This window comes from Musa acuminata, chromosome BXJ3-2 (assembly GCF_036884655.1).
Source record: "Musa acuminata AAA Group cultivar baxijiao chromosome BXJ3-2, Cavendish_Baxijiao_AAA, whole genome shotgun sequence".
Classification (NCBI taxonomy): domain Eukaryota; kingdom Viridiplantae; phylum Streptophyta; class Magnoliopsida; order Zingiberales; family Musaceae; genus Musa; species Musa acuminata.
This window is the reverse complement of record NC_088350.1, coordinates 24469518-24495931: the sequence shown is the minus strand read 5'-3', so window position 1 is coordinate 24495931 and position 26414 is coordinate 24469518. Positions and strand designations below refer to the sequence as shown.

The 26414-nt window shown below is 40.2% G+C and overlaps 5 protein-coding genes across 9 annotated transcripts; 1 reads left to right on the top strand and 4 right to left on the bottom strand.

Annotated features, from left to right (window-relative positions):
• Positions 1-561: 561 nt before the first annotated feature.
• LOC135631067 (zinc finger protein WIP2-like) lies at positions 562-2379 on the bottom strand. Its single transcript, XM_065138456.1, has 2 exons — positions 1761-2379; positions 562-1239 (listed from the first exon to the last, which is right to left on the bottom strand). The coding sequence occupies exons 1-2, from the start codon at positions 2364-2366 to the stop codon at positions 793-795; spliced, it is 1053 nt and encodes a 350-aa protein (XP_064994528.1). The 5' UTR covers positions 2367-2379; the 3' UTR covers positions 562-792.
• Positions 2380-4196: 1817 nt separating this feature from the next.
• On the bottom strand, positions 4197-7843 carry LOC135631537 (uncharacterized). The gene is made up of 6 exons (XM_065139272.1): positions 7826-7843; positions 7256-7779; positions 6702-6738; positions 6513-6572; positions 5489-5576; positions 4197-4454 (listed from the first exon to the last, which is right to left on the bottom strand). The coding sequence occupies exons 1-6, from the start codon at positions 7841-7843 to the stop codon at positions 4303-4305; spliced, it is 879 nt and encodes a 292-aa protein (XP_064995344.1). The 3' UTR covers positions 4197-4302.
• Positions 7844-7932: 89 nt separating this feature from the next.
• Positions 7933-13000, top strand: LOC135584628 (uncharacterized). Of its 2 annotated transcripts, none has more exons than XM_065137990.1 (2): positions 7933-9494; positions 12540-13000. In XM_065137990.1, exon 1 carries the CDS (start codon positions 8264-8266, stop codon positions 9482-9484), a length of 1221 nt encoding a protein of 406 aa, XP_064994062.1. In that variant the 5' UTR covers positions 7933-8263; the 3' UTR covers positions 9485-9494; positions 12540-13000. The 2 variants fall into 2 exon arrangements, with proteins under 2 accessions (XP_064994062.1, XP_064994063.1); XM_065137991.1 differs by lacking the exon at positions 12540-13000 and adding an exon at positions 9571-9738.
• Positions 13001-13298: 298 nt separating this feature from the next.
• Positions 13299-18266, bottom strand: LOC135631220 (uncharacterized). Its single transcript, XM_065138703.1, has 8 exons — positions 17430-18266; positions 16781-17346; positions 16094-16210; positions 15826-16004; positions 15642-15735; positions 15051-15128; positions 14775-14876; positions 13299-13665 (listed from the first exon to the last, which is right to left on the bottom strand). The coding sequence occupies exons 2-8, from the start codon at positions 17306-17308 to the stop codon at positions 13534-13536; spliced, it is 1230 nt and encodes a 409-aa protein (XP_064994775.1). The 5' UTR covers positions 17309-17346; positions 17430-18266; the 3' UTR covers positions 13299-13533.
• Positions 18267-19097: 831 nt separating this feature from the next.
• LOC135631252 (3-oxoacyl-[acyl-carrier-protein] synthase, mitochondrial-like) lies at positions 19098-25674 on the bottom strand. Of its 4 annotated transcripts, XM_065138768.1 has the most exons (14): positions 25462-25671; positions 25145-25374; positions 24118-24225; positions 23973-24044; positions 23716-23802; positions 23434-23585; positions 22707-22787; positions 22573-22606; positions 20784-20850; positions 20627-20703; positions 19880-19940; positions 19691-19773; positions 19522-19593; positions 19098-19443 (listed from the first exon to the last, which is right to left on the bottom strand). In XM_065138768.1, exons 1-14 carry the CDS (start codon positions 25568-25570, stop codon positions 19276-19278), a joined length of 1401 nt encoding a protein of 466 aa, XP_064994840.1. In that variant the 5' UTR covers positions 25571-25671; the 3' UTR covers positions 19098-19275. The 4 variants fall into 4 exon arrangements, with proteins under 4 accessions (XP_064994840.1, XP_064994842.1, XP_064994841.1 ...); XM_065138770.1 differs by lacking the exon at positions 23716-23802 and having other exon boundaries at positions 25462-25674; XM_065138769.1 differs by lacking the exon at positions 22707-22787 and having other exon boundaries at positions 25462-25672.
• Positions 25675-26414: the final 740 nt, after the last annotated feature.

The window sequence follows — 26414 nt, the reverse complement described above, 5'->3', positions numbered from 1 at the left end:
CCATCTCACTCATTCAATAACCCTCAACTATCTTATTGCATTGTTCATTGAGCCAAGGAAAAAAAATGCAAAGTGATTGCAGGATTTTGGAAAGCTTTTCCACCTGAGGATTCTGCTTTCGAGACTGCGACTTGGTTACACTTGCAGCAGAGAGCATGACTGGCAAATAGAGAAGGAGAATTAACAGGAGGAATGTATCTGCAACACATCAGGTACAGCCTCTGAATGCATAGGACAATAAATACTTCTGCTGCTGCCTTAGAAGCTATAGCCATGAGTTTTCTTCTGCGCACACCATACACCTCTTCATCTGATCATAGGCAAAGAATGTGGAGAGTCGCCAGAAAGGATGGTGATTTCTTTGCCTAAGAAATCATGACCGGAATTGCTTGTTACTTTTTAGGAGAAGAGATGGATGGGATTTCATCATTAATAATAACAATTTAAGAACGAGTGAGTTGCTTGGTTACAAGATCAAGCTGAGAAATTGAGTATAGGTAAGAGAAGAACAATCAAGAAGCAGATATTGATCCACTCTTAGTCTAAACATTATCCAACCAGTTGATTTCATGATGATACCGGACATAGAGAAGTCGAGCACTGAAGGTTAGAGCAAATTGCCAGGGTTTCGCCTAGCAAGATTTACAAGACACATGATCTTGTATTTAGTGTCTTGCATGGTCTTAACACTCACAAGGAAGAGCAAAGAGGAAGGGAGCTGATTGGAGACTACAGAAGCTCTTACATGTTCATGATCAAGCAAGGGATATCTACGTAGACTGCAACTCCGGTTCACGGTAGCTGATGACGATGGTTGGAGTCTTGCTCGATCTCAGACGACAGCTCGTCGTCCTCTTCGAGGCAGTCGATCCCGTAGGCGGAGTGCCCGCTCCCGAATGCTTTGATGTGGTCCTTGAGTGACCGCTTGTGCTTGAAGTCGGAGCCGCAAGTGCAGTACCACAGCTTGCCGCAGTTCTTCTCATGGGTTCGCCAGTCGCCTCGGACGGCGAAGGCCTTGCCGCACTTCCGGCACATGAAGGGCTTGATGCCGTGCTTCCTCTTGTAGTGAGTTTGCAGGGTTCTGAAGTCCTTCAGTGGCTTCGATCTCGGGTGGTCTATGTTGTTCCTGCAACCCGGAGCGCAGCAGTAGCACGGCAGCCGCAGCATCGCCGTCGGTTGGATGCCTCGCAGCGACTCTGGCCCTTTCCTGTACTGCGATCCATGCCCCCACATGTGCATCTTTCGTGGTGGCCATGCACAAAAGAAAGCAAGAGAGTTCAGCGGCCAAACAAGAAGAAGCTGCGATCAAGTGGGTGGACACCCCGAGAGAGAGAGAGATCATGATGATGATGATGCATGCATGCGTGCATTAATTGAAGCTCTCGAAGCTTGTGTTTCAAGGTCAGTGGGTGGATATTGGATTCAGGAGATGCAGAAGATGGAACTCCCATCTGAATAACCCCTGAAGCACTGAGACCTTTTCAGGATCCCTTCACAGCAGCCAAACGACAACCAAACAGACTCCAAAAGTGCTACATACGAAGCGTATGAGAGCATTTCCTCGTCTGTGTAGTTCCATCACATGAAAAGGAGAAAAGGTGCTCGATGTTTCGGATCAGGCACACATACGGCTTGATGTAAGAACTATTACCCCAGCAAAACTGAGAGAGCGAGCAAGAAAGCAAGCAAGAACGAAGAGGGAGGCACCTTCCAACTCCAATTAGATCAACAAACAAAGAAGAGGTTATGGTATAGCCGACCTGCATGTTGTTGTATCTGTTGAAGGTCTTGCTGCAAACGGGGCAAGGGAACTGGGTAGGGCCAATGAGGATCTGAGAAGGAGTGGGAATCCAGTACTGTCCCCTCCTCAGCCTCCCTATCGCAGGATAACCTAAAGGAACATCGTCACCGAGGTCATGATCTCTATCTTCTTCACGACCTTTCTCTTCATCTACTGAAGCGGAGAAGACCATGGAGCTGAGATCAGCTGCACTCGGACTTGGAAGGCCGATATGGAGGGCCACTGTCACAGCATCCTCCTCGTTCTCTCCGTCGTCCTGCGAGCCTTTCTTCTTCTCATCAGTAGCAGTTTCAGCATCCTCCTCCAAGAAGCTACAGGAGGCTTCCTCCTCCTCCTGGTGGTGGTGCGGTGTGGGGGCGAGGTTGAGGAGGGGAAGGGCTTCCCTCAGGGGAGGGGACGCGGGTGGGGGTGGTGGCAGTGGTGATGGGAGGTGAGAGGTGGCGTAGTTTGTGAAGTTGGTGAGGATGTTGTGCCGGGGAAGAGGGAGTGCAGAGAAGGAGGGGTGGGAGGTGAAGGGATGGCAATTGAAGAATCCTTGGAGAGAATTGGCGTAGGGATCTGCCATGGTTGAAGGATGCTTGCTTGGAGAGGGTGTGAACTGTGGATTGGAAACACACCTATTATAGACACATGCGTGGATGTATGAATGAGAGAGAGAGAGAGAGAGAGAGAGAGAGAGAGAGAGAGAGAGAGATGATGATGATGATGACGACCATGACTCATGTCAATCTCATATGAAATCATGAATACAATTGTTTTTGTTTAATGTGAAAACTATTGTTATTCACATAAAAATGTGACTGATGGGAGTGATGGTTTTAAGATTTACCTGAGAGCAGGAGCAGACTCATGCTCAGAGACTATTGGAGAACAAATACTCGTGATAATAATAATAGTAGAAATAATAGGAAGAATAATCACCAGATCAAGAAAACAAAGAACAGAAGGGGAATGTAAAAAATGGAAAACAAGATGAGATATCAAAAATAAATGGTAGATTTTGGCATACATTTGGCTTTAGCTTTACTCTTTAGTCCTGCTTGCGCTTGATTGCACACATCAATTTGATCAAGGACAGATGAGACCTGGCATTTTGATGGGGATGAGGGTCCCCCATTGAAGTTGGTACATCAACATTTTGAGCAAAGGATTCTTGTCCAACAACAAGCAACTGAACAATTCAAAATATAATCATTTTCTTTTTTTATACAGCAATAAAATGTTTACACTTCTTTGGCTGAAAAGACAAACAGAAAAAAAATTCGAACAATTGACCTATTAACTAAATAAGTTTAAATCGTCGACTTCAAATGTTAAGCCGAAGTTGATAGAAACAAACTCAATTAACTACAAAAATCAACCTAAATATCCATACATACACTTTTAACTTGAGACTAAAGATGTCGAGCTTTTGCTTTCTCTTTTCCTTTTGGTGGTGGAATTGGATAGCCACATAAACTACATGTAACTTTTCATGCAACATAAAGTGAAAAGAACTCAAAGGTTTATTTGAACAGAGGCATGAATGGTACAATGTCTAAAGATCCTCCTCCTCTTCTTTCTTTGCTAGTAAACGGCTCATTCATCGGGCTTTCCCTTTCACAAAGGATTTCGCTTGAGTGCCCCCACTTCTCTCTTAATTTTCTTTCCTTTTCCTTTTGGCACTAGCAAAGCTCATTCAAAGTCCTGCCATGGGTTATAGTGGAGGGTCCAAAACCTGATAAGAGCACAGGAAACACTGAGTCATAGCATACATGCGTTGCAAGTGTTGGCAACAGATTTTTGTGGCCATGGTATCATGCATAATAGACAATAAAACGATGATGGATTCCCATACCTGAACACAAACCAAAGTGGCCAACAGTGCCAGAACACCTTTCCTTAACTCATCATCGTCATCTGAAGCAGTTTCTGCAGCTTGAGTAATCTCTGCATTCAACTTTTGCAGCCCAAAAGGATCAAGAGTAATATTCATGTAGTCTTCAAGGATAAAGATCAGGAGTTCCAAGAAATCACAAGCAAGCTGATGTTTATTATGAGACTTGAAACGGTACTAAAAAAGGATCAGTATATGCTACAATATAACATATTCACAATTACACAGTATTCCTGAGTGTAATTTCAAGCACTTGAAAAGTCAGGTTATCAAAAAGGAAATTTTTTTGAGAAAACTATGATATCCTATATCATAGGCTTTAATTGGTCAAAATTCCAAGCCAAGAAAGACTCTGCTCGCCGTTTCCTCTGTATGTCAAACTTCTGTTTCAACTCGAGACCAAACAGTTCATGCCCACGTTGTGTCATAAGGTCTATAAGTTTGATGGCTTTTCCATACCCTAGATTCTCTAAACTTGCAGCCTCATATGTCAGAAAGCCATGTAGCAAGTTGCCGTGCTGTTTGGAAAGCAAGATACCATTAAGCAAGGACAACCACAGACACACTAAAAGTGACAGACCTATGCAATGTGACAGATTCTTTTGAAGCAAACATGCAAGAACAGCTACTGGTGATATCCAACTCTTAAAGTGAAACCTCCTCGTATTTTTATCGTCAAATGCATACTCCAGGAAGATAGGCCCCAACGAGAAGTCCACATGAATACCAATCCCATAACCCGATCCATTGCCTGGTTTTGCCCTTCAGCTGGATCACCTGTTAAGGGCAGGAAAGTAAGACACCTGTAGTAATTTTGTCATTTTACTTATGGACACTTAATGAAAATATCTTTATCTACTTAACATGTGACATGTTCCATCATTTGGAACTTAACCGACTCCTATTTTCCTCCAGTAAAAAAATAATAATGAGCAGGTTTTGGCCCTTGCTTGAATTTGCCTCCGAATATACTTTGCTTATGATGCATTACTGAATGTATATGCTTGAAATGTGAAAAAGCACGTATTAGTGGTCCATGCTACAAAGGAAGATATGATAAGAATGTCAAATTTTAACACAAGAACCTACACATGATGCTTTGGTATAGATTTGTCTTGGGGTAACATAAACATCACTGAAAAGGCCTCTTTTCATTTTAGGAAAAAGGTTAAATTAAAATGAAATTCTAAGATATGAAGTACTAATTTCTTACAAACATATGGAAAATGTTTTTAGATGAGGTCAAAATGCATGCTCCCTAATTTTTTGCTGCAGATTAAGTTGACTACATCGTGGATTCCAGGCAAGCAGCTAGATGACTTGGGCAGACTTAGATCATTCTATGTCTACCTAATTCAAGAGCAATGCAAGCAGCAAAGTTGGTGTCTCAATTCTAAGACAGCAGGCACAAGCGAAAAAGGCTTTGGTAGTTCAAAATCCAAAGATAGCCCATCAAGGTTATTCATTTAATTCAAAAGTGTAACAGAAGCTGTAAACATTAAGTATTTAGGTTTACATGGAATTAGGAAAAAAAGTATGAATGATAAATATCTTAGAAGAGTAACATGTTATACATGAACTGCTTGTAACAGAGCAGACACAAGTCCTAAAGACAAAATCGGACCTAGTTATTTCAGAATTTTGTCAAAAAGAAATAACTAGTCTTTTGAATAAGATTTAGGTATAAATGATTTAAGCAGGTTTAATTCTAACCCATTTATACTTCCCCATTATTCTAATTCAGTTGGAAACTCACAACTATGGTGCAAGTCTGCAAGAACATTATAGAATGATTAAAACTCAAAACTCACCATTCCAAAGGAGATTTCTCAGCATCCAACTGCACATGAACAACCACAACTTATGCACCTTCTTCATAACCTGTAATAACCTGTGACACTGTTTGACCCACCAATAGCAAATGCTTCATGAGATGAAAAGTTACCAAACACAGGGGCTCTGGAAACCAGGGTCTGTCGTATCGAACCGTACCGGTCCGACAGGTTGTCGGTATGCGAACCACCTGTTACCGGTCCGAGTGCCCTGTAGCACTGTAGCAATGCTACAGTACTTGACACACCTGGGTGTACTGCTCGGTATACCGTACCGTACCGATACCGAGCCCAGATCAAAATACCGGTACGGTACGGTATTGCCAACCTTGCTGGAAACACTATGATTCACAAGAGCAGATTAGTCCAGAAAGAATTAGATCTTTATAAAAAAAAATGCAAAACTAGATGTTTTTATAATTATGTCTTTGAGTTGCCAAATATTTCATAATCCTGTTGTTTATTCTTTCTGATTCAAGGATAAATGTAAAAGATTTTCAAAAGAAGATGTTTGAAAAAATATATCGATAGAAGTTCATAAAAAAGATCTACAGACAGTCCATCTTAAGTACTGACAATTGAAGGCAATTCCCAATTGCATTAATAAAGTAGCCATATAAAAAATGAAGCTTATCAACCAGGAGTGTATTTCATTAGTGTTACGATGAAGATTAAAGATACAAGACAAGATTATCTTCCTCGTGAAGAAACTGCATAAAAGGTTTGCTCCAGTAAATGAAAAATTCAAGTTGTAACCCAAAAATAATTGCAAAGCAAGTTAAAATGCTACAACTCACATAAGTAGAAGAGAAGACAAACCCTTGTCCAAACTAGTACCCGCCAAAATGAAATATTTTGGCTCTCCACAATCACAATGCAAAGAAAGCTCATATTCGTCTCATATCAATTACATTTTTCATGCCAACAGAACAACATAGAAGTGATACCTAACCATAAGACATGCAGGCCCAAGTTCATAGCCTTGTCTAGCATGAGCACTAACCTTGTTGAAACACAACCACTCAGGAAGGCAAGGAAGCTCTTGTTCCACATTGAGCACAAACTGCCAGTACAACGATGATAAAAGGTTAAATAAGAAAAAGGTAAAAGTAGCATTTAACAGAAATAAATTTAAAAGCTAAGATAAAAGACATTGAGGAGATCAGATCACAGAATTTGTAGAGACACTTACCAACTTGGTAAATTGCATTTCATCATAACCGTTGCCACTGAAATTTTATTGCAAATAAAAAATGAAATTCTATATGATAATCTACATTATGTGCAACAAGTTGCAAAAAATTGGCAGCAGATTTGATGAGCATCGCACAGATAAATAGACAATCAAGAACTTAACCGTGAGGGTGATTTTTGGTACATTTTCCAGATTATGATTGGAAAATCAAAGAGGTCAAGTTTGGTTCAAAAATATAGGATTCCTAAGCCAAAAAATAACACCACAGCAGCTACAAGAACAGAGAACTAATTGTTTGAAGCATACCAATGTACTGAAATCCCTTTAGCCTCTGTGCTTAGCCATATAACACATTCTAAGTGAGTATTCTAGACAAAATATAAACCGTAATTACGCAGCTACTAAGATTTGTCACTTACACATCATAGCACGTACAAAAGGAACCATGCAACAATGCACAAAATGAGTTTCTTTGTATTCATCGATGCCCTCTTTTTCTTTATTTCGGAACCCAAAATAACAGTAATTAGAAATCAAGTTCGGATCTTTACCTGAAAGACCAATCGGATACTATCCCTAATGCCAAAGGCAACAGGCGACGCACAAAGAGAACAGCCGGTATGGATAATCCTGAGAACGTCCTCCTGCACCTCCCACACTGTGAGCACCGAATTCGGCCGGAGAACTTCAGCGCTCCGGTAGCGCGGTCCTCAGATCGGCCTGTTCCAGCGTCTCTCCCGGCAACTCGCTGATGAAACCCGCTCCTCCTCGTCCCTCCCGCGTAGGCCCGATGTTCTGCCCTAGCGAGCGAAGAGGAATCCTGATGGAGGAGGATACGAATTGAATGTCTGCGTTTCCAGCCATAAGTGAGACGAGGAGAGAGGGAAGGGCGAGCGGAGCCGAGACCCAAAACCTTGGGTTTCCGCCATGGCCGGCCGGCTTCTCTTGTTTCCCCGGTTCGACGCCACAAAGACCCGTCTGTAGCCCTTCCGTACGGTTCTATTGAACCGGAAAATGTTGGGCCAACCGGTCCGGCTCGGAGCAATGAAATATACTTTTCTTTTTCTTTTCGTCTCTTTTACATATATATCCTTTAAGAAGTTTAAAAATCACGTAATTACCCGTAAGACGAGCAACATCGTACAGTGATGTACAGAACTCTGTTCTGGAAGGGCTATATTGTAATTTTATTGAATGATAAAAGTAATTAGAAGAAAGCTTCTCTCTACTTCTCGAAAGTCGCCGGTTTTTCTCCGACCGGCCTCCGAGGTCGAGTTTCTTCCCTAAATCCCTCCCTCTCCTTCCGCATGTCTCAAGTTCCCGATTTCCTGGTGCAGATCCTCGCGTTTAGGACATATACGATGCATTTCCCCTAATTATTTTGTTGCTTTTTCACGGAATCATTCGAATCTAGGGATTTCTTGCAGGGATTTCGTTCCTGATGCTTTAGGATTTCCGCCGATGTTTGTTGCCCCACACTGAGAGAGAGAAGCGAGAGAGAGAGAGAGAGAGAGAGAGAGAGAGAGAGAGAGAGAGAGAGAGAGAGAGAGAGAGAGGACATGAATAATCCGATGATGGGCGGCGGCTTGCTCCCTGGTTCGGCCACCGGGATCCTTGACCTTGACCCCTCCGTCAGTCAGTGCCACCACCACGCTCCCACCCACGCCCACGCCCACTCCCACATCCATCCGGTCTTCGGAGGAGGCCTCGACTCGGACCGCCAGATGGCCTCACTCTTTGTCCCCTCCTCCGTGGGCGCCGCCACAAGCGACGACGAGGACCACTTCCCTGCAATCGCAGGCGAGGAGGACGGCCACGATCCCGACTCCCAGCCTGCTTCCGAGGCTGGCGGCAGCAAAAAGGCTTCGCCTTGGCACCGCATGAAGTGGACTGACGAAGTGGTGCGGCTGCTGATTTCAGTGGTGGCGTTCGTTGGTGATCACGACGACGGTAGTCTGGAGATCCTCAACGGATCAGCAGCGGCTCGGAGGAGGCACGGGGCCTCCCTCCAGAAGAAGGGAAAGTGGAAGACGGTGTCGAAGTTAATGCTGGAGAAGGGCTGCTATGTTTCGCCCCAGCAGTGCGAGGACAAGTTCAATGACCTCAACAAGCGATACAAGCGGCTCAACGAGATCCTTGGACGAGGGACATCCTGTCAGGTGGTCGAGAATCCTCACCTTTTGGATTCAATGTCTCATATCTCTCCGAAGGCTAAGGAAGACGTGAGGAAGATCTTAAGCTCCAAACACCTCTTTTACCGGGAAATGTGTGCATATCACAATGGGCAGAGGATACCGAATTGCCATGATATTGATTTGCAGGTCTGTGATGTCCCAAAAGTCGCTACTTCCAAGGATGGTGATGGTCATGCAAACGATGAAGATGAAGATGATGAAAAAGATGGTGATGATGGGGATCATGATGACAGGAGCGATGAAACGGGCAACAAGGGTTTAGAGAGCTTCAGGGCCGAGATGGATGTGGTGCTTCATGACACAACAAAGTCACCATGGGAACAGAGGCAGTGGTTTAAAGGACGTGCATTGCAGCTTGAAGAGGAAAGGGTGGAGATTGAGGCTGAAGCACTGGAACTGGAGAAGCGACACTTCAAGTGGCAGAGATTCCGTGGCAAGAAGGATAGGGAGCTCGAGAGGCTGATGTTGGAGAATGAGAGATTGAAATTGGAAAATGAGCGCATGGCATTGCAAGTGAGGCAGAAGGAGCTGGAGCTGGATATCATGAGATCCATGGACAGGGAGCAAGACATCCAAAGGAACTAGCTACAGCAACGTAAGATACTATCCTGTTTAGTAAGCATTTGCATTTGTAGGTTGTTAATAGTCTTCTTTTACTTTCTTGTGTTTAGGTACCATCGGTAGATCTTATTTCCTTTGGCTGTTGTATTGACACTGCAAACCCTTTTTCTCATTCATGAACTTTATCTCTTGATCTGTAGCAAAAATCACATAGAGAGATCACCTAAACTCTGAATTATATATTTTTGTATTTGGAAATTGTGGATTATCTTTTCTCATGCTAGACAACTGGCAGAGTCAGCATTTTGGTCCAGAGGTGAAACAATATGTATAGCTAATAATCATTTGTTGCATGTTATTATCTTATGTCTACTATAAAAATGTAACTGAAAGGAGAACCTCAGATGGCCTGACACTAATCTGAGCTTTTGCTTTTGACTTATCATATGGGATTCACTGAATACAACTTGTGCTCTATGCTCTACTTCTTCTCTGTCTATTGCTTCTTGATGAGAACTGATTTTGACCAAACATCATAGTAAATTGTTGTTTTTGTTGTTTTGTAATGAACTTTGCATTGTAATTTAGCACCTATGTTTTCTGCCAACTATGATGTTCACTATGTTGAGTTGATATCCAGACGTGATTTATCATGGATCAGAAGTTAGAAAGGAGACACTTGCTATCAGTCATTCTGAGTTTGAGAATTAACATATGTTTGTGCATCAGATGAGATGCAAATTAGTGAACTTGTGATGAGATTTGTTGTAACTGATCTCTTTTCTTTTCAGTGCAAGCTTTTGTCTTAATTGAGAACTCAGTGAAATGGACTATTATACTTTTTCAGTTACAGCGACAGCAATAGGTCTTCAAATGTTGTGCCCGGCCTATGAACCTGCTCTAAATCTTTCAGTTTTCATGAAGAGACATGTTCCTTGATGTTTTATATTGTTTGCTTAATGTCGATTGCAGAAGATGGCGCCAAATACTGTGTTTTTTTATCGTTCTCTAGGAGGTTAGATTTCTGTAGGATCAAGTAGTCAATGCTTGGGAAAGCTTCTAAATTCTTGAGGCACCTGCATATTTCCTTGTTAAATATGCCTATCAATCTAAAAGGTGTTTGGAGAAACATGTTCCTTTCTAAAGGTCACCTCCTTCAGAAATCTGATCCCAGTAGCTATAGTTTTCAAGAGCAAACAAGAATGGTTGTGACCTAACTGAAGAATCAATCCTCCTTTGTTAAAAGAGGTTTTCTGTATTGAATGAACCATCTGTGTAACATCATGGTTCATCAATGAGATAAAATGAAACATGGGATGCAACATATGCATGATAGCTTGTGAATCAGATGTGTAGTTGTTACAGGTAGTTTTGAAATTAGAAGGTTGCAGACCTGTTGGCTATTCACTCTGCAACCACTCAATTCTGGCTGTGGATGAGTGTGCTATGAGGATCCTTAAGAGACTGGATACAAGAGTAGTTGTATCATGAGATTAACTCGAAATAAGGATCATAGTGCTCTCTGTCTTATGGATTCACATATGATGGTATTAGCAATGTTCATTATACCTTTTCTGTGTTGTCTATTGGATTTGGGAGTTTGTCAATGACACTGGAACTTACACATTTTTTATTGGTTCATATATGATTCATAGGTATGTAAAAGAAATTGCCTGATTCAGAAATGAACAACCTTATTCCCTGAGTTTTCTTCCATTTGTGAGTATCAAGTTTGTAGTTGCGGTATTTTCCGACATATGAGGTTGATAATGGAACATATTTCCTTTGTTAATTACCTCCTCTTCCCATCTCTTCAACCTATTTCCTGGAGCAACCTAGTGAAAGATCAGGTGATTAGTTGTAGTACTAAGTCAACTAACTTTAGAGAATCACTTGGCTTAAGCAGTCTTGGCATGTCTTCAGCATTCTCTCTCTCTCTCTCTCTTGAGTGAAGTGTTTGTTTAGGTAAAAGATTATCATCTTAAGAAAAATGGGTGATGTAGGTTATGAGAAAATATATGGAAGCCAATCTAGGTTTGTGACTCTCCAAAATGAGTTGATTTCAAGCTATGATCAAAACAGACATCAAACACATCTGTACTACCAGCCACTGGTAGGTGGTGAGCTTCCATGTTTGATCTATTCTATTACTGATGCAAAATGGATATGAATTCTATCAAGTTTCTGCACTGAGAGCTAACCATGTTCACAGTGCATCTAACTTTTGTCAGCCATTTGCTCATGCTTACTATCAGGGCACCACAAAACCCTACTACACATGGAATGTAGTTGCCACTTTGATGCAGAGTGGGTGTGCAGGTAAGCTGGATTCAAACTGTTGACAACCCTATCCAATCACCACTGTTATCCTCAGGACATACTACTGCCTTGTTTACATGTTGATCTAGCAATATGTTGATACTGGCTGGCAATAGAGAAATGCTTCAAGAATTTATGCAAAGAACCCATCCTTACTGTAAAGTTTGTGAAAGGTATTGATTGATCCTATAGTCTTAAGACAAAAAACAAAAAAGAAAGAAGGGACAATTAGTATAAATTATTATAATAATTTATAATTATTATTATGGGAACAGGTATAGGAAGATCTGAAAAGAATTATTATAAATTATAAATATTTAAATACTCTTAAAAATTAATTAAGGATATTGTATTTTACAATATTCGATGATGACAATTAGTTGGAATTTTATGGGCTCTATTATTATTGGATATTTCTAATTCATATTTATGAGATGATAAACTAAAAGAAAGGTTTATATGTGAATTTGGAATGAATGCAGAATACCAAAAGAAATTTTTGGGAAAAAAAGCTACTCCCAAAATAGTATGGTTCAAATATTTAAGTTATGTTAAAAATGATGGTTGTACAAATGCAGAAAATTAATATCAAGAGAAAATAGATGGCCCAAATAATGGTTGATGCTTAGGATATGGATATGTAGGATTCAATAGTCTCTAAATAATTAAGCCTTTATTTCTTGACTAAAATATATTTATTGGTTTCCTAAATTACTTTGTAAAGATGGATTTTAAGTACTAACGATATGGATTTTCTCAGTGTGAGATACGCAGTGGTGAAGAGTTTGGTTCAGCAGCCTCCTCCTCATCACCGCCACAATGCGGTGCTTGGTGACATGGTAACAGCGAGACCTCCCTCGAGGCCGCCGCATGTTGGACGCGCTCTCGGCGATGCTCTCCTCAATGCAGTGCTTCGCGTGCTGCGCCGGCGACGGTGCCGATGCGGTGTGGAGGCCGGACGTCGTGGAGCTCGTCGTACGTGAGAGCATGCCGTATGCTTGCTTTATATGGCATGGTGTGGTAGAACACGTTGCATGAGTTGCCACTTCTTCCTGTAGCAGGCATGGTATACAACACTCGAGATAGGTCATCCCTGTTCCGTGGACTCGATGGAGATCATGCCTTCACCATGTTGCATATGCTAAAGCTTCGTTGATGGTTCCAACAATATCTTTTCTTTGGACTTGCTTTGCCTTAATTTTGCTACAGATTCATCCTTTCTCTCCCTGCTTCTTCTGATCATGGTTTGAGTGCTTCAAGGAATCGATTGCGGCATCTTTTAGGCCATCGATCACTTGAGATATCTTTCCACTCGTATGTTGGTTGATCCATAAGATCTCAAACCATATTGCATTGGAGTCCATTGACTACAAGAAGCCTAATTATATTCCAATGATAAAACAGAGTCATGGCACTAATAATCACTGCTAGCTCACAAGTTGGAATTTCAACAGCTTGATGCTGGGAATTACCAGCCCTATGAAACCTTATAGAAAACATCAATTTAAGTTCCAAGATATCGGACCTGTGAATTTTCTTTGTTTCACAAAAGAGCAAATATTTTACAAGAATACAGAGAAAAGAAAAAGAATATCAGGCAGGTGATTAACCAAATGCCAATTCACAATGTCTAAGACAATTTCGCTTTGCAGGTTTAGTTTTCTGGTCGTCACCCATTGGGATGAAACCTTGTTCCATCTCCCTCTTAGCATCGACCTCATCTGAGTCTGAGGAATTTATCTGGCACCAGACTATTACCCGTTTGTGTTCAGGGTGTTGAGTCGTCTCTGTCTCTGGTCAAGCTCAGCCATCACTGCTGGTTCCTGTTTCTTTCTTTCCTTTGTGATTGTGTTTGCAGTCATAGAACCAATTTTGTCGAAAGCTACCTGTAATGGAACATTGTTAACAATTTACCATGGTCAGTTCTAGATAATCAATCAAGAATGCATTTCTCTTTAAAGATGGGTAGAAAGTTAATAAGATATGAAACAATTCCACTCATCTAATTCCTTAGGCAGGCCGAGTCTTTTTCCTTTCATCTTAAGATATGAATTGATATTCGATAAATTTTTTTCGAATCTTATTTAGCCTGGAGGTTGTATTGGAAATGTTCAAATACTGATGCTACCTCAGGGTAGCATTAGCATTTTAACATCTGTGAGATGCTAATATAATTTTTTAATTTCGAAAGTACCCTATGACTTTATTTAAAATGATAAGATTGCTAAAATAATTTAATGAGTAGCCAAATGGTTTATGTTTTCTATCATGTGAAATTTTATTTATTTATTTATTTTTATATTTTTATTTATTATATATTTAGATCGTATGAAATTTTTTATAAGATTATATTCATTCATTTATTTATTTTATCTATTTACTTATTAATTTAAATAAAAATATGTATTCACTTTTGAATAAATATTAAAAATATTGGAAAGGTAAATTTGTCACAAAATATTTAATGAACTTTTGAAATATAATTTTATCAAACAACACTTATGTTATTGCATATTTAAAATATAATTTTTCATCTACTGTTTATAAAACACACAAAGCATTCTATAACTGCACATTGACTCAAACCGTTTTTTCTAACTGTACATTTAAAATACAACCTGAATGAAATTACTAGCTGACGAGGAATGGTTTTCTACAAAGAACACTAAGGACGGCCTTTAGGGAGGAAACTTGATACAGCACTTATGTCGAGGCATATATTCTCAATAATTTAGTAAAATATGTTCAACAGAAGTAGTTCTGGATACCGAATGTTAATGAAGACAGCACTAGATTTTTCATGTCTCTATCAGTGTACCCTAGCCAATATGATTTAGTAGATGAGGCAAGTAGACACCTAATAGAATCACAATAATTTATCTCAGATTATTGGTATTATTTCTAACAAAAGAAATGTCCTTTAGTATGTTCCAACTATGACTAGGAAATTTCCACAAGATAAAAGGTTAGCATCGAAGGAAGCAAACATTCTTACCGTGAGCAATTGATCGGGGTCATATAGATGATGGGTGGTTGTTTGTAAAATATCAATTACCTCGCCTATCTGATGAGCACGTAGTAAGTCATCTTCCTTCATCTAGAATCACATCGAATGGTTAAAGCAAGACCATGAGAAATGGACATTGTATAGTCCTTTCCAATAATCTACTAAAAATTAATGATCTTTCATCATTTATTATAAAAAAACAATCCAAAATTTCTTGAATACAGACTAGTTTACCCATAAGAGACCGAGATACAAGTGGTATACCTTAAAGATGGCTAGGGCAACATGAAAAAGAACTTTTGCCCCTTCATTGAAAAGAATATCCCAGACCCGCAGGGTTGTCTGAAAAGACATTCAGAATTAATTTATGAAAAAATTGATTAGAAGACTTTACGTCAGATAATAAGATATGAATATAGCATAGGCAAATCCTCAGCACTTAGAAGCCATATCTCCCACATGAGAGCATGAACCTAGCAGCAGAGTTATCAAACAGAAGTTATACTAACAAATGTGCCAGGTGAAATTGTTGCCTAATTATCAATCAAATGATACCAGATTACTGAGTGTAGAATCTAAACAGGTTAAACAAACAAGAAAGATTTTTTTTTCATGACAAGTTGAATTGAATGTAACTCAGCAAGGATAATCCTTTCAGGCAGACAATAGAAAATGAAGTAATACTAAAAGCCCAATAACTCAACATTATTTTCTTTTTACACATTGATGACAAACTAGACATAGTTCTGCATAGTTATAAACTATATGTAGGTCTAGCACAACCATTTCTTAAATTTTCTTTTTGCCTTGAAGTCATTGACAAAACATAACAGATTTCCTTGAATTTAATGTTACCTCAGATGGTACGCTCTTTGCGAAGAGGCACAGGAACCATTCTGTGGCTACAAGAGAGACATCAAACTCCATGGCTTCTAAATGAGCAGCTATCCTGAATGTTAAAGCAAAATGAACAGCTATTAGGTCATGGACATTCGGGTAAATAAAATAGCGCTGGAGGTCATAAGAAATAAATGTAAACCTGGGACACTTTTTTGCTAGAAGATCTTTAAACACCCTTTGCTCTACATGGCATCCGGAAAGGTTATCAGTGTAGCAGTCGTTAACCAACACATTTTCCAAGAGGACAGCAAGCATCCAAAAAGCATCTTCTTCTGTTTTCATTACTAGTAGCAATAGGGCAGCCACATAATTTAGACCCTGTAGTGGTGGTGGCTTTAAATTTCAGATGCTATGGAGGAATTGCAACATGTTGTTTTAGTGTCGGTGAAAAGGAAAACTTCTATTACCTGGCAATAACCAACATCTGAATCTCGAAAAGAATACCCAACAAGGACTCTCCGAAGAGATGCCTGACCTTCAGGGCTGTCCAACCACGGATGAGAGGGGAAAGTTCTTGGGAGATCCTGCATATACATCAAATATTGATTAAAAAAGTAAAAAATGGATGTAAGAAGTCATAATAATCTCATCCATGAGAGAAAATGTCATATTCAACTCCAGTTGTGAATGTATGCAGCTTTGTGTTTTCAATATTGATTCTTCTCCACCAGAACACATATATTATATCATTGTTTCTAATGAGACAAAGATGAACAAAAGAAAACTTAATCTAGATGTTGGATCGAGTGAAGGGGCTCATATGAACCTTTCATGTGCTTGTTAGCTACATGTTTGCCTGTAATATTTACATTGTCTGTTTCTGCTATGCAGTTTATGTGAAATTGAAATTGTCCATACATATGAAAACACTACTAACTTCGGATCCTACATCATTTCGAGGCAGAATAGAGGCAATTCCATGATCTGCAGTATGCAGTATACATATATCCATAAAAAACCATGCATATAAGAATCTGGAATAATTTCTGAGATAAACTATCACGCCCAAATCATAATAAGCACAATGATCAGAGATGATGACAACATATCATATTAATTTTCTTTCAAGCTTAGATACTCTGAATTCTACTCACCTGATCGATTTGTCTTGTGGCAGGTGTAATTTTTCCTTCTGTAGCTCTGATCAGATCATCATAGTAGCTCTCCGGCACCGTGGATCGCTTCTTTGCAGCGCCAGACACCGAAAGCCACACATTTGGCCTCAGCACTGGCGGTATCCCTTTCCTGACGAGCCTCTTCAATGTGATCATGTTAGTAAGCTTTGACAGCTTCAGCGAGGCAACACTGATCCCCTCACCGTTGGATGAGATTTGCGTTTGCAGGTACCAGTTTGCACCTTTGCTTGCCTCGAGGCCACACCAAACCCTACCCTGCTCCCTCACCCTCTCCCTCACCTCGTTCAGAACATTGACATCGTCGATGTTCCCCTCGGCGGTGAACCCGTACATGTCTTCGAATTTGACAGAGAAGGTGCTTGGCTTCTTGGGGATGGAGGTGATGGTGGTGGCCCTGGCGGTGGAGGTGGCCGAGGTTAGCCAATAGGCTCTTCTTCTGAGGGCAAACCCATTGGATGCCTCTTTTTGGGCTTGAGTTCCAAACATCCTGTCTCCAATGGCCTCTTAAGGACGATGGTGGATTCCTTCAAAAATCGTATCTTTTGGATCAGCCGGAATAGCCAATTGCTTCAAACCACAATGAAGACGAAAAAAGAAGTCACATTACCTGAACACAAGAAAAATCTGGTCATCTAAGGATCAATCCTTCGCTTTTGATGAGAAGCCATGAAGCTCCTACGATGGATATCCCACAAAAGGTTCATTGGCACATGGCCTTGGATATAAATCAAAGATCAATGTTCCTTCCCAGACGGAAGAAAGGTGGCTTTTTTTGAGATCGGTTTGGTTGAAGGAAATGGTCAAAATGCATTAGGAGTTCAAATATTGCATTTTGATTAGAAATGAGGAGGAGAAGAAGAAGAAGAAGGGATGCGGGCAGTCCAAAGCGAGCGATCCTAGAGATATCTTCTACCACTGGCTCCTCAAAACATCCCCTCTACGAAGATTAGAACGGGGAGACGATGGTAGCAGAAAAAGATCTCTTCTTTATCCTCTGGCTCTGTGTTGGGAGGGACTTCCCCACGGAAGCGGGACGGCGACGCCATGGATGAGGCCATGAGAGGCGAAAAATTCCATCTGTTTTCCCCAACGGTGAAACCAAGAGAGCTTCCTTCTGTGGCGGACTTCCAGCGGCGGAGAAGGGAGGGCGAACAGGAGACTTTGCGATTGGATCAGATGGTATTACGCCGCGGCGCCGATGATGGTGGCCTACGAGAGCAACACGGACAAATCACATCGCCGCAGCGTGAACGGTGGATGTGACCACATGGTGTGATGGACGGAGACATGACGGGAATCCAATTTTGGAATTCTATTAGATGCTCGTTGTATTTGGCCTCAGCATCGCATCCCAAGTCAGCCACATGTATATTGCATTAGAGTTGAATTGAAATGGGTTGCACTGTTGGGAATTCTCTACGTGGGATACAGGAAGGGAACTGGTTGTCACGTATCGGAGACTCTATTAATGTGGTGGTGTTGATGTGGGTGAGGGACGAAGACCCGTGGAAGAAGGAAAGCTACATGTGATCATGTAGTAATGGAGGGAGGCACACAAGAGAAGAACCTTTCAACGCCCAACAGCCAAGTCCAATGACCGAGTCGCACGTGCGACTTGGCCAAACCAAACCACCCTCGTGTTTGCATATGACTCTCTCCATCTCAGCAATTTAATGGATGTAAGTCTTGTGTCAATCCAACATCACCTTATTAAAAGACAACATGGATGGATAGGTTGGACATTTTGGTCTACTTGTTATCAAGAGAGAACTGTCGGTTTAGGCGTCCGTGAAGGGGTTCGACTTGCGACACCCGCCGCTGCTTTTACCTGCCTCCTGATGATCCTGACCGTCAATCAATTCTTGATACCAACAGTCTGAGGGAATGGACGGTCCGGATCGCTTTTCATTGTTCCCTTGGCGTGCCGGCCTGAGACAGATCCATGTCTTGCGGGCCACGCGTTTTCCGGTGGCTCCCAATGCACCGTCACATTCGAGGCAGGATATAAATATGAACTATTGAACAATAATACAAAAAGGGGTGAGAAGATTTGGTACCTCTTTTACTCGTTCTCCAATCTTGCAATGTAATCGTCAGCCATGGCACCATAAGCGACAATGAGTTGAGGAAGAAAAGTGAGACCACTGTCCTTGTCATTTGTAGATTTCACACGCACGTCACTCAACTGCACAACTAGAACACAGTCAAACAAGCACAAAGTAGAGAAATTTGGAACCAGATCTAACAGATTAAGAGTGCGTGGAAAGAGGGTGTCTAGGATTCAAAGAACTTCCTTCCGTTACTTTTAACATATGAACTGGTTAGATTACAGGAAAGGTAATTGACATCACCATGACACAGTTTGTAATGCTTTTACAACAGTCATTGGAACGAACGCCTCATACTATTTGGTGACTCAAACAGAATTTGAGAAATGGCAGAATCTCTCGAGACTATGTTGGTGGGCAAGCGAACAACAGTGATGCATTAGTGCCACCAAAGCCAAATGAATTCGAAAGTGCAGCTCTTATTTGCATCTTCTTGGAAGTGCTCAAAGGCAAATACCCATCATGGAAAACAGGATCTGGGTTTAGAAGATTGAGCGTTGGTGGTGCTATTCCCTGAAATTAGAAGAAGCAGATGAGCAAAGAAGATTTAGGATGATCACACTCACAACAATGTCAGCCATATGAACTTACATGGCAAATAGCTAGCACGCTAAAGATGGCTTCTACAGAGCCAGCTGCTCCAAGTAGGTGGCCAGTAGCTCCCTGTAAATCACCAATTTTAGGCATGTAATGATTGACAAGAAGCATAGAAGGTAACCTACAGCTTCAAAAGGTTAGCGAGGAAAACAAGTAACAATACCTTTGTTGAGGACAGTGCTAAAGCACCTGATGTTGCATGGTCAGAGAATACTGATTTTATGGCGTTAGCTTCCGCTGCATCACCTGCTTGGTCAAATAGCAGCTTAAAGAAATTGCTTATAAGAAGCACCTATGGGGTCATCAATATTTAAAAATGTCAAATAGGCATCAGAATATGCAAGATACATACCAAGAGGTGTTGAAGTTGCATGAGCATTTATGTAATCTACTTGATTTGGATGAAGACCTGACTAACCTTGGAAAAATTTAAGAAAAAAGCACCTTAAGAGCAGATGACGACTCTTTAATCATAACCAAATAAAATAATTAAATTCTTGTCATAAAGCTAGAGCAAAGTGGGCCACATCAACCACTGCTAATAACTCGAAGCTCAATGAATATATATATATATATATATATATATATATATATATATAATGATGATGATTTGAATATTTCCCAAACAGTGCCCCTAATTCAAAAAGTACCCAAACTGCCCCTCCAACACCATCGTCATTGCCTGCCCTTCTACCTTCCCCTTCTCCTCCTCTCCCCTCCTTCCCCACTGCTCGTCCTCTCCCCCTCTCCTCTCCGCCCACCCACTCCTCTCCCCTCCTTCACCATCGCCCGTCCTCTCCTCCTCCTCCTCCTCCTCCCCTCACTTTCCCTCTCCACCAACGATGGGGCCTCGCAGTGGGAGCAAAGGGCAAAGGCAGCGGAGGCGACAGGCGACAACGACAGAGGACAGTTTGTGTATTTTTGAATTTGAATTAGGGACACTGTTTGGAAAAAAATGTGAGTTTTCTAGGGAAATCGCCTATATAATTGTGTGTATATGAGTGTGCGTGTACATATATATATATATATATATATATATATATATATATATATATTCTGACTTAATTGACAAGTTGAGTACAAACAGGTGTAGCAATACCTGCTCGAGTGCACGTGTCATAGCTAAAATAGCACCCTTCCCATCAATGTGTGGTTGAGTTATGTGATATGCATCACCTATTGGAAAGTATAGACCATTAAATAAGATGTAGCTGGAAATAGAAAAGTTAAACTAAACAAAAAAGATTGAACGAAACCTGACATCCCATAGCCTCGAACTTCTGCATAAATTTTTGCTCCTCGCTCCTTAGCATGATTCAGTTCCTGACATTTAGGAAAGGACAGTGCATAGGACAACCAAGTAGCAGAGAAGTGCTTCTTGCAATAGCAAAAATGGCCACAGAACTACACACATAAAGAAATAGCAGAAAAGTGCTTCTTGCAACAGCAAACATGGTCACAGAAATACACACCAAAGTTCATAAAGAAAGGGTTGTTTAGCATGCAAAGCTCTCACCAATACCAAATCTAGTAAATCTCACTATATGTAACTCCCCTTGGTAAACAAAGATGTTTCCACGACCCAAACACTATACCCAGGTCACTGAGGTTGTTACGTCAAGGCTTGCCATTGTAAAGGAAAATTAGTAAGAAAATAATGCTTAGATAAAACAAAACAGATGATTATTCAAAATCAAACCATGTCATTCTATAGGTTAACTGTAACATATCTTCTGCTTCAGCAAATCTTATCAATGTATGCCTCCTCTTTTGATTGTGAGTATTCATTTCTTGCAATCTCAGTCTAGACCTAGGTTAACTTCATTCCTCCACCCTCTTCTAGACTTTCAACATATATCTGAATGATATTCTTATCGTATCACTTTTTGACTGCCATTTCAGGTAATCAATCCAGATACAGTTGCATCTACTTCTGCAATGGCTTTGCACTTGCGTAGCTTTGTACTCAGTTGAAAAGAGAAAGAAACTTCATCTTCTAACAGCACGAATTCAGGAGAGTTACACCTTGTTTGTCTTCTGCAAAGAAGTCCTTTTTAAAAAAAAAACTGTTCTAACATGATTCACTGTATGGGGAACTCTTTTTTATGTTGATGGCTGATGTGAAATGTGTTTAGTCATAATGAGTGTCGAACCGACCATCCATATATCTGACTAGGAAAGAAAATTTATAAAACCAACATGAAAAGAATACAATGATGATAGAATACTGGGTGCTATTACCCAAACTGAAGTCATTACCGGAGTTATATCATTTACATAATCATACTATAATTAACAGTCCAGACCTTTTTCCACAAGACAAAATATAAGTTGTTACTAACTAAGACCCTCAAGACATGAATCATTAATCTGCAAGTTACAAAGTAAGTACCAAATTGCCAATCCTTATATTACATAGCAGATGACCAAGAGGCAAAAAAAAAGGAGCAACATCTAATTCAATAATTATCTATATGTATATATCTTGATAATTGGCATTATATGTGGTCTAATTGCAAGTAAAATTAGCTACCAACATTCAGGTTTATATGATAAGATAAGCAAAGTTAACATTCACAAAACATCATAAACTTACATAGAAATAGGCTTTTACTTCTCATTGTCAGTCCAATAACAAAACTTCACAATATACACTACTAAAGTATTTTTTTCTAAGCAGAGTGCTGTCTAACAAACTCATAGGGAAAGAGGAGATGCAGTAGGCACTGCCTTATAGGAGCAAAACTAGTCAGTTAGGTTCTCATATTTCTAGAGTCTGACAATATCCTCCAATGTCACTACAGTTTCTAAATCACAAGTTGCAAGGACCTCACTCTACAGAATGAATAACATCATTACCATTACACCTGCTAACCTACTCAAGTAGCATAAACAATTTGCAATGCCCTACAAACAGCTGCACATTATTTCTGAAATAATATACAAGAAAAACAAAAAAAATAGAATCATCATTGGATCCTGAAATATTGTATTGAACAGAAATAAAATAAAGAATAGCCTCAAACATCCCAGGAGATGACTCACCTCCAACACCATCACGCCAGATCCTTCACCTATCCTGTAATTTGATTTATCAGATGACAATATCCACCAGAACCAAAAAGGAAAGATGAAACGGGGAATAATAAAGATAAACAGGTGCAGGAATTATGTCGTACACAAATCCATCTCTGTCACAATCAAATGGTCGAGAAGATACTTGTGGTAGAAGGTTATACTTTGTAGCCAATGCTCTTGACCTATCAATTTAACATGTAAGACCACATTATAGGCAAGTGCAAAGTGCAAGCAGCCAAAGTTACAGAAAAGAAATTCTACACGTACATGCATGTGCACACAAAAATAGAAGAGCAGGCCTAAGGGCAAACCAAAATAACAATAAAATCAATGACTTTTAAATATAGTTTTCAGGACTTCAATCCCCATCATTTGATGCTTCGATGACTTATTTTGGCATTGAATAGCAAGAATTGACAACATTTCAGGGTTAAGAAGCACTTCAGAATGTTCTTTACAAGTTCTATCTATCATAAGATGAGCATATCTTCCCAAATGACAGATATCTTCAACTAACATGTTGTATTTTCAGATCTGTATACTATTTTTTTATTGTACATTTTATATTATTTGGTGCACAAAGAGAAAAACACAAATTTCATGGCTACAAATTTCTGGAAATTGTTATCGAGTTTGAAATACATTTTTCCTGCATTAATGTGGGATCCATTGTGTTGAAGTTTAGGAGGTACAAACTACAAAGTAGAAATGGCATCCTTCATGTTGCAAGTGATCTATCATCAACATGGATCAGAGAACTTATCTTGAAGAGACAAACACTGTTAGATTACGAAGCACAAACTGAAGGATCTATCAACTGAATATTACCTACAAAATCCAGCTATTGACAAAGCATCGATACTGGACTCTGTTCCTCCGGCGACCATAACATCCGCATCTCCAAACTGAATCATCCTTGTTGCATCACCAATGGAATGAGCTCCAGTTGCACAAGCTGTAACAGCAGCATGATTTGGGCCCTACCAATTAGGACAAATAAGTTCAGTTGGTATTCTTTAATTATGACTACAAATGATATTTTGAAACAAAGGGTGAAGATTTTGAACAGACTATATCGATGACAGAAATTCAAAAGAGCAAATTTCATGCCTGGAATCCATATTTCATGCTGACATGACCAGATGCCATGTTGATCAGTATTCTAGGGATGAAGAATGGGCTAAGCCGACGTAAACGCTGTTTTCAAAAAGTAGAGCATGTCATATAATTACTTGATACAGCCGTGCCTCCCATGCACAATCATGTACTTGCCTATGATAAAAACCAATTTATAAAGAAGTCTCGATTCCAGAGAAGAAACAAGAAGGATTTCAATATGGTAAACTTAGTATAATATGAGAAAGGACCTTATCACATATCAGCTGAGCTGCATCTAAAATGTCGGAGATGCTTCCTATCCCACCGCCAATGGAAACACCCTGATACCTTAGGATTAGACGATAACCATATATAATATAAGTTTCTAAACATTTAAAGAGAAAATTTTGGTACCGTTCTTTCCTTCTTTTCTGGTTCAGTTGGTAACCAGTTTGCATCTCTGAGAGCCTCCTCGGTTGAACAGAGCGCATAAGCAATAAATCTTGATGTGGACCTATGGTCCTGAGAAATAGAAAGAAATTAAAGTTTGGGTATAAGAATGACTGAAGTTGATTTTAGAATCTTTTAAGGTAGCAAACTTTGAGGCCTTTGAAGAAAACACAAGTAGCTTAACGGGATAGCATACAGAATATCAATCTTTTGGCTCACAACATGGCCAAAATGGGGGGAAAGAAAAACTAATAAAGAGACATGTGGCATCTTCAGCTACTTGGCTTAATTGTGACATTGAGATGGAAAAATAACTTTTTGTTTTTCCACTCCATGACACAAATGAGATAATAGATCAATTCCTGAAAACCGAAGGATGATGCAATGGAAGAAATTTTCATCTTCAAAGTGTATCATTGTCAGTTGACTCAATCTAAAAGCTCTCAAGAGACATTTAAACTGTTTGGTTTCCACCTTCTAAATTCTTATAAACAATTATCTATTATCTTGGTCCACTTAGCATCTGAAATATTTAGCTTACGCCATCTTTTATTAGGTAGAAAAGTTAGCAACTAATTTGACTCTGTTACCATGCATATTAGTCCTTCCTGACACACTGCAGACCATGCTATTTGCACCCTACATCACAGTTGGATTTCTTCCGTCTCAATGACGATTTGGAAAGAAGGTCCCTAATCCATGAGCTTAAGATTTCACCAAACACATTTGCATTTTCTGCATAAATCCTAGAATAAGGATCCACATACCAACTCAAATAACAAAAGATAACCCCAATGGTGTTTGACAATGGGCCCTAATACACTACCACCGCAACAAAGTGCATAACGAAATCATGACGAACTATGAATCCTCACATTTGACCTAATCTTCTCATTCGGCGCGTACTTAAAAGGAGGGAAGAGACACACATCCAAGATTTCGACGAACACAGAGCTCTAACGCAGAAAAATGAGTTAGACTTCTCGAATACCTTGGACTGCAGCCACTGCTCCTCGTCGAACTTCCCTTCCCCTTTTCCGCACGGCACGATGGCCGCCACCTTGGCCGTCAGCTGGTCGTAGGTGTGCATCACCGTGGCCTCATCGAAGCCGTCCATTCTGAGATCAGCGGGCGTGAGCGCCCGCACGCCGCACCGTTCATCCACCAGCCGCCGCCACGTCTCCCCCACGCCGCATCCAAGCGGGGTGACCATCCCCAGACCTGCCCAAGGCCCCGAGTCACGGCCGCCGAATCGAGATCAGCCGGTGCGGACGAAGGCAGAAGCGGAAGGGGAGAGAGTGCGGGTACCTGTAACCACGACACGGCGGCGAGGGGCGGCCGGCGGCGGATCGAAGGCTTGGGAGGAGAGGAAGCGGCGCCGAATAGGACGGCGGGTGATCCGGCGGAGAGCCTCCATGTCGAGTGGCCCCTCCTAAAACCCTAACGAGACCAATAAGGATGAGCTGCGGTGGCCGGTGTGCATGATGACATAACATAACCGGGAACCATAATTACATTCATGGAGGTACTAAAACATTATTAGCTATCCACTGAGGCTTCTCTCTTCAGTGTGTCAGGAAGCGTCTTACATTCGTAATCAAATTATTAGTCCAACTATTTATCACATTATGTGAGATATCAAATCAATAACACAAGAATACCTATTATAAATTAATTTAATTTAATTTAATTTGATCATTACCCAAACATATTATAAAAAGATATTTAAAGTGCATCAATTGACTAGTAATGGTCGATAATTCAATTTAATACACATATTATGACTAAATAATAATAATATTAATATATACTTTAATTTGACGATTATTTGGACTTGTTATAAAAAGATATCTCAGGCGCATCATTTGACATATCTAAAAATATCATATGTTTGAATCATCAAAATATCTACTAACTCAAGCGATCCTTGTTAAATACGTGGCATATAGTTTTAAGCAAAATATAAAGTAACAAAATTAATGCACTATTTTTTAGAATTTTGATCATTATGAAAAATAATACTATCTGGAAATAAATCCAAAATGGGATTTAGGAAAATCAGAAGATTAGAATTTTTTTTTTCGGAAACTTACCGTTTTTATTTATATTAAATTTGTAGACAAAGAGCAGCAGTAACAATTAACGATGATGCCATCGAGTTCTACGACTTGGCATCAACGTCGTTGATCTCATCGTCTTCGATCTTTTCGCCGATTCAAACAACAGCAAATCCAAACGGTGCTGATAGTTGCCACGTGGAA